Source organism: Liolophura sinensis, chromosome 1 (assembly GCF_032854445.1).
Source record: "Liolophura sinensis isolate JHLJ2023 chromosome 1, CUHK_Ljap_v2, whole genome shotgun sequence".
In the NCBI taxonomy this organism is placed as follows: Eukaryota; Metazoa; Mollusca; class Polyplacophora; order Chitonida; family Chitonidae; genus Liolophura; species Liolophura sinensis.
The window spans coordinates 77,205,851-77,218,626 of record NC_088295.1 but is presented as its reverse complement, the minus strand read 5'-3'; the positions used below and the strand labels follow the sequence as shown (position 1 = coordinate 77,218,626).

The 12,776-nt window shown below is 41.9% G+C and overlaps 1 protein-coding gene across 1 annotated transcript in view; it reads right to left on the bottom strand.

The window, feature by feature from the left end:
* Positions 1–10,452, bottom strand: part of LOC135464224 (uncharacterized) — a 52,468-nt gene extending 42,016 nt beyond the window's left edge. Inside the window, 12 exon segments of the mRNA XM_064741731.1 lie at positions 307–552; positions 1,268–1,330; positions 1,333–1,384; positions 1,446–1,465; positions 2,238–2,369; positions 2,619–2,873; positions 3,243–3,453; positions 4,830–5,089; positions 6,617–6,821; positions 7,081–7,404; positions 7,822–7,940; positions 9,022–10,452. Of these exon segments, the coding sequence (XP_064597801.1) occupies positions 307–552; positions 1,268–1,330; positions 1,333–1,384; positions 1,446–1,465; positions 2,238–2,369; positions 2,619–2,873; positions 3,243–3,453; positions 4,830–5,089; positions 6,617–6,821; positions 7,081–7,404; positions 7,822–7,940; positions 9,022–10,387 (3,253 nt within the window). The 5' untranslated portion in view covers positions 10,388–10,452.
* Positions 10,453–12,776: the final 2,324 nt, after the last annotated feature.

Genomic DNA, 12,776 nt, shown 5'->3' with positions numbered 1-12,776 from the left:
GGGCACTGCACCGAATGTCATCTGTATTAGTGACACAACGACGTGTCATTCGTATGGATGGTACAGCATCGAATGTCCTCTGTATTAGTGACACAACGACTTGCCATCCGTATAAGTGGTATAACACGGCATGTTAACCACACTAAATTTATAATTCTCGTCTGGGCGGTTAACTGTTTAAGTAGTTACGTAATATTTATGTCACGCCAGGCAAGACGACAGTCAATACGTTGAGGGTAACTTGTACTCTATTTCTATCGTGCCCGAGGCTAAGGCTAAGAATATTCATGATTGACTTTGTCTTACCTAAAACCACAGATACTGCGTCCTCGTCTTCCTTCACGATCTTGGTGTTCAGAGCGATTTGTTCGTTTCCGGTTGCCAGGAAGTCAAACTGGCACTCTGTATTGTTGCCACAACGCCTCTCAGCCTCTCTCTGGCGCTCTTCTGGGAAATCCGTTAGGAACATGGGAATGAATTCTGGGTGGGTGAAGTTTGCTGGTCCCTGGCCGTTCCGATAGAAAAAATACGACCTGTTCGGATCGATGGCCCCTGGTGAAGACAAATCAAAAGCGATTGACTGGATGAAGAGGTTTTCACTTTCATGTATCCATGGCGATATGTAGGCTGCTGCTACAGCACTTGATTACACGACTGGACGATTCTGGCCTTATATAACTTCAATACTGAAAACCAGCAGAACAGTTCCCTTATGTTCTAGTATCCCAAGGTCTTTAATTACGAAAACCAAGTAATCAACCAATGTAAATGACGGAATCCATACAAGAGTTAGGCCTAACTATAAAGTAAAATAATTTGGAATAAAGGGATAAATATGAATAATTTCGCATGAATAATATTAATACATCATGGCCAGAATATACGTACTAAAATGAATAAAGTCATTATATCTTAATAACACATAAGTAGTATTGTATCCTCAGAATATATAGGTACAAATCAAGTCACATCACAAACAAAACAGACTATGTTTAACGGGCTAAAACCTGGCATAAAATTCCTGGCGAAAAATACCAAAGGTTAATAAAAAGGTTGAAATAATCAGATCACAACTCCAGATATGCAGTTTGAAAAGTCAAAAAAAGTGTTGCAAAATGTACAAGTGGCCATATATACAGGTAGGAGAAGATAGGAGAAATGTGTGTGGATTAATCCCACATGATTGGCGCAAGCACTCGCTAACATCCCCGTCACATTGCTGCATCACAGACAACTGTTATTGTTTTTAAAAGTACTCACACTGGACCCCCAAAGTTGTGAAATATCTCAGACTCTGTCATGTTAGCTGGGAAAACCGTTCCGTTGGGACGGTGAAGTCATTTGAGGGGTTCTTGTCCACGACACCCAGCAGACCCCGGGTGGTGGAATTCAACCAGGAGAGACGGGGGGATGGCCACCGTCACGAATAACAGCTGTTGATCTACTGTAACATTGAGACTGACACCTGCAAGACAACATGGGACATAGAATCCTATAAATGTGCTTGTTTAAACGCGACACTCAAGAATTTTTCACTTATACGATCAGAATCCTGTAAAACACAAGGAGTTACAGGTGCGGGAAAGAACAGAGGGAGATGTGACAACATCGTAAATTAACACTACAGTTTACAGGGTAAAAGTAAATAGGAAAGGCAATTTGAAAGTTTTGTGGAGAAACACTATAGCCTGAAGGGCGTAAGTAAACAATGAATTCGGAATGACAATATTGTAAAGTAAAACTATAGCTGAAGGGCGTAAATAGTGAAGGCACGGAGACAATGTTGCAAGGTAAAACTATAGATGAAGGGCGTAAAAGACGAAGCCTTGGAGACAACTTTACAGAGTAAAAAATACAGCTGAAGGACGTAAACATTAAAGGCAAGGAGGCAATATGGCAATGTAAAGCTGAAGGATGTAAACAGTGAAGACAAGGAGACAATATTGTAATGTAAAACTATAGAACGAGTGAATGCAACGAGACAATATTTCAAAGTAAAACTACATTTAAAGGACATAAATAGTGAAGGCAAGAAGACAATATTGCAAAGTAAAACTATAGCTGAGGGGCGTAAATAGTGAAGACAAGAATACAATATTGCAAAGTAACACTACAGATGAAAGAATGCATTTATTTCTTAAACGAAATAAAAAACAAATGTTTCCTAATTTTTGACACATCCGCAAATCATCTAAAGGTCTTTCTGTCTATAGTGAAAGAGAATTCCAAAGCTTTACCTATGCCAAACGACGCAATAAGACTGTTATTTCCAACTTTTCTGAGTGTTAGGCCGTCAAGTGGGACAGCAAAACTCGAATCATCCTTGTAAGCCAATGAGTAATCCACACCATTGCCGTACACGTTCAAACCTGTGGATAGGTCAGCTTTTGTAATGCATTTATGTGATGGCAAATTTCTGTCATACATTTCTTCAAATTATGACCTGGCGAATAAGTAATAAATCAAACTGGCGCATCACACTTTACACAGTAACACATTTAAGAGTTAATAAATATCACTGTTATTTTTTTCATTTGTATGTGGTTGTAAAGTTACTTTCCAAACAGTCAGTATAATATCTCAGTATCTACCACTTAAACTGAACAGAATTTTTTTACCGTCTTTATTGCCATTTAGTTCAATGTGCACTGACGAACTACTCTTGAAATCTCTGGCTGCAAACGCGGTAAAAATGGTGGCCTCAGTATAGTTGCCAGAGCTGTCTATAATCCGATCAGTGCGCGCTTGTACACCAAGCTGAAGAGAGTTGTCGCTCTTGCTGCGTATTTCCAGTAGAGTGTACTCGCCCCAACCGTTAAACGTGTAGGCGAGTCCGTCAATGGTAAGTATGTGTGGATCGCCCCAGAACAGAGCTGAAGCAAGAGCATGGAGAATCTTATACTAGGAGTTTGCTTGAAAAATATTTCACTAGTGCAAAAAATGTGTAAGGAAGTGAGCCTAATCCAAATAATGACATAAAGGCGACAACTGATTTTAAAAATGGCAGCTTCACGCTGTTTGACCCTGTACGTGACTTTATTTATGGATAATAACTAATTCGTTTAAGCTAGATGACAGGGACAAGAACTCTGAATGTAGAAACGATACTACAGATAAAGTATATAGTGGGTTGGAATTTTTAGATTGCGTTCTGGAGAAAATGGGGCCTTGTGCAATGTTCCAATATGTTTCATTGAATTTTATAAGTGATTTAATTTCAGTTTGAAATTCGTGTAGCACACCTGTTACCAATGGTGAGTAAAAAGCGCAGTTGTCGGATGGCCTGAGTTGCCTGTAGTAATCGCAGAGATTCGATTGCTCGCAACACCAAAGCCTCGGTAGTACTTCCTGGGTGTAGTATATCTGTGGGTGGAGTGTGGGGTGGAAGCGGGACACAGAGCCTCCCGATATGGGCGAGGCGTCAAGAGCCCCGCTCCAGAAATAGCAGCATCTCTGCAATAAAACAATATACGAACTGCATGAAAGACGGGGGAACGCATGGAATATGGCATTTCGTATTAGGTCAGGCTTGTAACTAAGTCAGCGTTAAATCACCCCCATGCAATGTTTGAATTGTAAAATCTAAAATATCGATATCACTAAAAAAAATAATAACAAACGAAATAGCTGTTTGAATTCCAACAGTAAACTGATTTTTAGATTGATTTAACCTGTGATGAACAGGCTATATATTGATTATTGGCTTAATGGCTAGAGCGTCTGCTTCGAGTGAGTGAGCTTGGGGTATAACGTCGTACTTAACAATTTTTCAGTCATATGACGACGAAGGGGTCCTTAGAGTGTATGTAATGTGCCTCCTTGTTGCAGGACGGATTTCTAACACTCTTTTATCTAGTGCTGCTTCACTGAGACGCCGTACTGAAGACAAGTAAGTCGCCCCGCCCGAGCCATTATACTGATACGGGTAAACCAGTAGCTGCACTGTCAACTTCATGCTGAACGCCAAGCGAGTAAGCTACAACTTGCCCTTTTAAAGTCTTAGGTGTGACTCGACCCAAGGCTGGCCCTGGATCTACCGCTCCCGAAGATTCCTGGGGCATTACGCTACGGTAGCGCGCTAACCAACTGAGCCACGGAGCACCCCCTTTCCCAGCATTGAAAGGTTAAAGCACGGAAACAAGACTGGTTGGCCGGTGTGAGTATAATTTCACTGGGTGGGGTGTCATGTCTGGTGTCTTCGGCATGACACTTCAGTGGCGACATCACCGTGCCATAAGAAGACTCTTATATGTACACACATCTAATCGTCATAAGACTGAAAAACTGTAAAGCACGACGTAAAAATCCAGATATACATTCATACATACATTTGTAGACATTGGCATGTACCAAAATTTCAGTAAAAAGAAATAAAATCCTGTCCATTTGTGGCAAAGCTATCCACTAAATTCTGAAAACGAGTTTTGGATGGCCTCGGTTATACAATGGTTCCATCAATCTTATTCTATTCTTTCTTGTAAACTAACCGCGCGAGGCGGAAAATCGGCATGTTAATTCAGTAATGAAATGTCTTGAGCATTGCGTAAGTCACCAGTATGAAATAAAAAATGAAATATATGTGATGCCAAATTTAAAAACCGCAGTTGTTACAGGAACACTCCCCGCCAAAACAAGTCGATTCCAAGCTGTGTGAAAACACGCTTTTCTCTGCTGCCACACGGCATCGCTTTTGAACTACATGTACCTCTTTGTTTTAGGAGGGCACGAAAACTGAGTCGTATTGCAGGCAAGAATAAAATCTTACACAGCTTGGGCCGACTTTTATCAGGTGGGTTATCTTCCCTATTAAGGTACGCAACTTTCCATACCCTAGATCCGGCAGCGGCAAAGTTAGTGAAAAAGCAGACACCACCGTTGCGCAGGCTTAGCACGGGGTCCAACCCAAAGCGCCAGTCCCTCCGAGCCATGAACAGAGAGCAGGGGCAGACTGGTAGGAATCGGTCCAGAGTGATCGCCACGTCGCGGTACTGGTACTCGTTAGCGTACCACTGCGTACAGCTCGAGGCTGGCCCGGAGACAGCAGCGGCTTGTCCGGAGTCCAGGCGGTGGAGGTAATACCCATTGATGCCTGAGCAAATAGACATTATGACACACATAGTTATCGTCTTTATAAGCTGACAGGCTGATATCACCGTGTTTGTACATGATACCAAAGCAACAAGACATTATGGCACACTTAGTTATCGTCTTTGTAAGCTGACAGTCTAATATCACCAAGTTTGTACATGATACCTAAGCAACAAGACATTATGGCACACTTAGTTATCGTCTTTATAAGCTGACAGGCTAATACCAGCGGGTTTGTACATGATACCTAAGCAACAAGACATTATGGCACACATAGTTATCGTCTTTGTAAGCTGACAGTCTAATATCACCAAGTTTGTACATGATACCTAAGCAACAAGACATTATGGCACACTTAGTTATCGTCTTTATAAGCTGACAGGCTGATATCACCGTGTTTGTACATGACACCTAAGCAACAACACATTATGACACACATAGTTATCGTCTTTATAAGCTGACAGTCTAATATCAACAAGTTTGTACATGACACCTAAGCAACAACACATTATGACACACATAGTTATCGTCTTTATAAGCTGACAGTATAATATCACCGTGTTTGTACATGATACCTAAGCAACAAGACATTATGGCACACTTAGTTATCGTCTTTATAAGCTGACAGTCTAATATCACCAAGTTTGTACATGACACCTAAGCAACAAGACATTATGTCACACATAGTTATCGTCTTTATAAGCTGACAGGCTAATACCAGCAAGTTTGTATAATGTGGAGAACAACTTAGTTTGATACTTCTACAAACCGATAAACTGGAAGTTGCGGTCCATATAAATACACGTAGTTCTCACATCACGCTAACTCATGAGGAAAACATGGAAGCTATAAAAATGCATGCTCTCACAATTAGAAAGTAAATATCTCATATTTGTTAAGTCCAGTTTACCATATTGAACGCAAATTTTTTTACACACTTGCAATCACTCAGTATGAAATAACAGATCAATGCATGTTCAAACACGAGTTAAAACACCCACAGTAAAGCATAGGTATTTAAAGTCTTATATCGAACTACACTGTATGAGGACTGTACGCAGTAAATTGCATATTTACCGTTACTCAAAAATTAATGCTTGTTTGATTCAACCTCTTTGAATAAAGTTTGGGATATTTCAACAACGTTTTTCCGATTTATCTCCTTCTTCTATCCTAAGCAAGCATTGTCGGCAAAACGATACTCTCGCCCCAAGTCAGGCATTGTGTTCTCAAGCTACGTTTGTCTCCATGTCATTTTCCCTGTTGGCTTCATTTTGACCGTATCAGGGAAAGAAATATCGGATGGTAATATGCAACATTTTATAAACGCCCTAACCGATTACTGAACTCTGTGGTGAGAAGACTTAAAATTGCTTCCACTGTGTCATATCAAATAATTTTTATTTAACAAGAAAATAAGAAAGATCTAGGCGTCTGTATGTCCCTAACGTTCAGTGACATGAGGTAAAATCTTTTCTGTCCCCAACTGAAATCAGAATGCGGCAAATTCTGACGCTATACAACTTACCCGTGTTTCCAGGATAATCGCTTATTCGCAAGGCTCTTATTTTCTGCGAATAGAAGTTCTTGATAATGTTGATGGATGAGCGCGTTCCGACGACTGGAAGGCCGTCTATGTTGTTCTCTGGCCATTTCATCTCGCCGTTAGGGTAAAGAAAGAACACGAACGATCTGACATGATCTGTTACAACCATGGACTGAAACGTGGTTGTCTGCAATGTACGCAGCATAAACATGGGTTGTTAAAACAAAGCCACACACCGGTGTTTAAAGCAAAATGTACATTAATAAACTGTTTAAACAAAACCAAAAAATCGTAATTTTTATTTTGGCTCTTCACCAAAAGGTGCTTTGTATATCAGCTCTGTAAGTTACATATACACCCAGTATTGTTTGAAGGAACAGCCCTAATGAGACACACGGTGTATTTTGCTAAAAAAAACATTTATGTCAACAATAAAGATCGCTCACCTCGACACGGTGAGTGGCTCCATATGGAATCATTCTATACCATGTTGTTATTAACAGCCATCGAGCCTCGAAATCCGTCACGTTTCTCCTGGCCCTAATTTCACTGTCCACAAATTTAAAGATGTCACCTTGAGTGAAACTGTAGCCTTTCACTTTGAACGATTTGTTTAAAACTCTGTAATACACGGCTGAATTGCCTTCGGGAATAGTCATTGCGTCCGCCCAAAAAGGGCAGATTATGTCACGTGCAGTAACGGTATCCAGAGGCTGAGGGGTGAAGCCGTTAAACGCTGTACCCAACGACATATAGCCGTTCGTCGAGATCTGTAATGTGGCAAAAGGTTCAGATAAAACATACAGATACAAATTATACTGTGAATGGATTGATCTTTATTTGCCTTTCACAAACAGTGTAAAAGAAAAGAATAAGAATATCTGGTAATCGTTTGAAATAAAATTTCAGTTCTACTTCGTTTGCTTGTTGATTAACAACATACTTAAGAATTGTTCACTAACATTATGGCGACGAGAAGGCTTGACGCACACTTGCGCTGTCGGCCGCTTTTTGTTACCATCTCACCTTATGCGAACAATGACAGCGGGGGTATGCACAAATTCCCTGATTCGGGCAACATTTTATAAAGATACGAAAACCTTCAAGGAAGGACTTTAAGTCGACCTTTGGTTCAAAGTGTTTGCTTATTTTTTTTTGCTGTCTTGGCCAGGCGTTGTAATACTTACGTACACCCGGTTAACTGACGAATCGTAAGTTGGCAAGCTGTCTTTGACGGATACCATCGCCAGTTGGTCATCCCCAGTGAGGGTAGCATCTCCGTTTTCAACGCCGAATGCCCTTAAGGCTGCAAAATTCAAGACGAGTTTTTCGGTCCATCTGTGTAATTTATACAGCTCGATCTATACCTCTTGTATGAATGTTTCAAGTAGACAGATAATTTGCTAATCAGATCATGGACATGACCTAATACAAAAATTCAGAGCTGTTATATATTATCCCCGACTTTATATGGCAATGCTCCTGGATAAACAGAACCAATTCAATGTCTCCTTCTCTATAATTTCCACTTACTTCTTTAGGTTCGAGGAATCGCTGGTTAAAACAATTGGTACACATTTACATTTCGCATTTTCGGCACTTTTTTCATACATTTAGAAGTTATACAACAGCTGATAATAAAACGTATCATTATTTTACAATGGTGAATTATATTAGTATTCATTTCAAGTAGTGGTACCGTACGTAGAACATAAGTCAGGTAAGCTATTTTCTCCAGGGATAAGTATGCTTGAAAAATGAATGAACGCCCAACACCAATGTTGTCATGCTTTTCGTGTCATTGCCATCATATCAGAGACACATTCACTGCGGCGATGGTTTTTTCCTGCATCATTCCAATAAAAATGTATTCCACTTGCTCAAGTGTAACAATGGTATCATCTTTCCAATGCATACACAATTAATATCCAGTGGGAATTGCACAGTAGCTCACAGCGTAGATTGCTAGATTTTGGACCAAGCTATCCATGTTTAAATCCAATTGTGACCCACAGAGTAAATCCACCAACCATAATATCAGCTTCTCAGTCATGGTCTGTTCGATGTCGTCATCATTATGTTGCCCAACCAGCGTCATGTGTAGATCATGTACACGTATGAAAACACAGCAGGAAAATACACAATCGCCACTCTGCATCTAAAACTACCCTCTGTTACAGGTCAATAGAGTGATATTTTCTTCGAAAACAATAATAGAATAATTAAGTAGGTGTCACGGCGTTACAGAGGTGCTCACATTATCATGCACAATCTAATTTAAAATGTTTAAAGACATCTCAAAGGAAATATGCAAATAAATAAATATTAATTATGAATGAAATGTCAAATGAATTTGAAAAAAGAATTAGAAAGACTTCAACACAAACCTATCGTGTTGGCCACAGTGGTTGTTGTGGTGTCTGTTGCAGTTGTAATTGTGCTTCTTGCAGTCGTTTTGGTGGTGTCTGCAACAATAGTTGCAGTCGTTGTGATGTCCGCCACAGCTGTTCGTGTGGTCTCTAAAGTAGTACTTGCTTTGTCTACCACAGTAGTTGTGGTCTCTCCAGCGGTAGTTGCTGTGTCGACGACAGTAGTTGTGGTGGCATCCACAGCAATCGTTGCAGAAGTGTCCACCATCGTCGTTGATGTGGTGTCCTCATCAGTTACGGTTGTGTCCGCATCAGTCGTTGCGGTGATGTCTGCAAGGCCTGTTGTTGTGGTGGCTACAGGTGTTATTATTATTGTGGAGGGCTGAACAACTGTTGTAGTAGTGACAGCTGCAGATGTTGTGGAGGTGTCCGCTCTTGTTGTCCTGGTGGTGTCCGCAGTAGTCGTCGTGGCGGCAGTCGTTGTAGTGATGACTCCTGCACTTGTTGCTGTGGTGTCTGCTACCGTCGATGTAACGTCCACTGCAGCTGTGGTGGTCTTGGCAGCACCCATTGAGGTAATAAGTGTGGTGCTGAGCACGGAAGTTGTTGCGGAGGAGTACACAGGTGGTGTTGTAGTAGTGGGCGCAACTGCCGTTGCAGTAGTATTCCTAGCCGATGTTGTGGATGTGTCTGGCAAAGCTGTTGTGACAGTATCAGGTACATGAGTTGTTGTGGTGTCCTCACCAGATACACTTGTGTCTGACACAGTCGTTGAGGTGGTTTCTGCTACAAATTTTTGGGTGGTGCCGGCGAAAGTTGTTGTGGTGTCCACAGCAGTCTTTGTGATGGTGTCCGCAGGTGTAGCTGTGGTTGTGGTGGTTTCCGGGGCGGATTTTGTGGTGGTGTACGCGTTAGTTGTGCTGTTGCCTATCCGAGCTGATGTTGTAGTGGCTACTGTTCTCATTGTGGTGGTGTCCACAGAAGTCGATGTGGTTTCTGCGACAGTTCTCGTGGTGATTATTCCTGAAGTGGTACTGGTGTTGTCGGATTTTGTGGATGTGTCAGGCACAGTTGTTGTGGTATCTGTGAATGATTTTGTGGATGTGTCAGGCACAGCTGTTGTGGCATCTGTAGCTGATTTTGGGGATGTGTCACGCACAGTTGTTGCGGAACCTGTAGCTAACTTGGTGGATGTGTCAGGCACAGTTGTTGTGGTATCTGTAGCTGATTTTGTGGATATCTCAGCCACAGGTGTTGTGGTATCTGTAGCTAATTTTGTGGATGTCTCAATCACAGGTGTTGTGGAATCTGTAGATGATTTTGTAGATGTGTCAGGCACAGTTGTTGCGGAACCTGTTGCTAACTTGGTGGATGTGTCAGGCATAGGTGTTGTGGTAAGTATAGTTGATTTTGTGGATGTGTCAGGCGGAGTTGTTGTGGTATCTGTAGCTAACTTTGTGGATGTAACAGGAACAGTTGTTGTGGTGTCTGTGGCTGATTTTGTGGATGTGTCAGGCACAGTTGTTGTGGTATCTGTAGCTGATTTTGTGGATGTGTCAGGCACAACTGTTGTAGTCTCTGTAGACAGTTTTGTGGATGTGTCAGGCACAGTTGATGTGGTATGTGTAGCTGATATTGTGGATGTGTCAGCCACAGATGTTGTGGTACCTGTACCTGACTTTGTGGATGTGTCTGGTACAGTTGTTGTGGTATGTGTAGCTGATATTGTGGATGTGTCAGCCTCAGTTGTTGTGGTATCTGTAGCTGATTTGGTGGATGTGTCAGGCACAGTTGTTGTAGTATCAATAGCTGATTTTGTGGATGTGTCGGGCTCAGTTGTTGTGGTATCTGTAGCTGATTTTGTGGATTTGTCGGGCACAGATGTTGTGGTGTCTGTAGACACATTTGTGGATGTGTCAGGCACAGTTGTTGTGGTATCTGTAGCTGATATTGTGGATGTGTCATAAACAGATGTTGTGGTACCTGTACCTGATTTTGTGGATGTGTCAGGGACAGATATTTTGGTATCTGTAGCTGATTTTGTGGATGTGTCAGGCACAGTTGTTGTGGTATCTGTAGCTGATTTTGTGGATGTGTCAGGCACAGTTGTTGTGGTATCTGTAGCTGACATTGCCGATGTGTCAGGAGGAGGTGTTGTGGTGTCTGTACCTGATTTTGTGGATGTCTCAGGCACAGTTGTTGTGGTATCTATAGCTAGTTTTGTGGATGTGTCAGGCACAGTTGTTGTGGTATATGTAACCGATATTGTGGATGTGTCAGACACAGTTGTTGTGGTATCTGTAGCTGATTTTGTGGATATGTCAGGAACAGTTGTTGTGGTATCTGTAGCTGCTTTTGTGGATGTGTCAGGCACAGTTGTTGTGGTATCTATAGCTAATATTGAGGATGTGTCAGGCACAGTTGTTGTGGTATGTGTAGCTGATATTCTGGATGCTTTAGAGACAGTTGTTGTGGTACCTATGGCCACTTTTGTGGATGTGTCAGGCACAGTTGTTGTGGTAACTGTAGCTGATATTGAGGATGTGTCAGGCACAGTTGTTGTGGTATCTGTAGCTTTTCTTGTGGATGTGTCAGGCACAGTTGTTGTGGTGTCTGTAGCTGACATTGTGGATGTGTCAGGCACAGTTGTTGTGGTATCTGTAGCTGATATTTTGGATGTGTCAGGCACAGTTGTTGTGGTATCTGTAGCTAGTTTTGTGGATGTGTCAGGCACAGTTGTTGTGGTATCTGTAGCTAATTTTCTGGATGTGTCAGGCACAGTTGTTGTGGTATCTATAGCTAATTTTGTGGATGTGTCAGGCACAGTTGTTGTGGTATGTGTAGCTGATATTGTGGATGTTTTAGAGACAGTTGTGGTACCTGTGCCCACTTTTGTGGTTGTGTCAGGCACAGTTGTTGTGGTGACTGTAGCTGATATTGTGGATGTGTCAGGCACAGTTGTTGTGGTATCTGTAGCTTTATTTGTGGATGTGTCAGGCACAGTTGTTGTGGTGTCTGTAGCTAACATTGTAGATGTGTCAGGCACAGTTGTTGTGGTATCTGTAGCTGATTTTGTGGATGTGTCAGGCACAGTTGTTGTGGTATCTGTGAATGATTTTGTGGATGTGTCAGGCAAAGCTGTTGTGCTATCTGTAGCTGATTTTGGGGATGTGTCAGGCACAGTTGTTGCGGAACCTGTAGCTAACTTGGTGGATGTGTCAGGCACAGTTGGTGTGGTATCTGTAGCTGATTTTGAGGATATCTCAGCCACAGGTGTTGTGGTATCTGTAGCTAATTTTGTGGATGTGTCAGGCACAGTTGTTGCGGAACCTATTGCTACCTTGGTGGATGTGTCAGGCATAGGTGTTGTGGTAAGTATAGTTGATTTTGTGGATGTGTCAGGCACAGTTGTTGTGGTATCTGTAGCTAACTTTGTGGATGTATCAGGAACAGTTTTTGTGGTGTCTGTGGCTGATTTTGTGGATGTGTCAGGCACAGTTGTTGTGGTATCTGTAGCTGATTTTGAGGATTTGTCAGCCACAGATGTTGTGGTGTCTGTAGACAAATTTGTGGATGTGTCAGGCACAGATGATGTGGTATCTGTAGCTAATATTGTGGATGTGTCAGCCACAGATGTTGTGGTACCTGTACCTGATTTTGTGGATGTGTCAGGGACAGTTGTTGTGGTATCTGTAGCTGATTTGGTGGATGTGTCAGGCACAGTTGCTGTGGTATCTGTAGCTAATTTTGTGAATGTGTCAGGCACAGTTGTT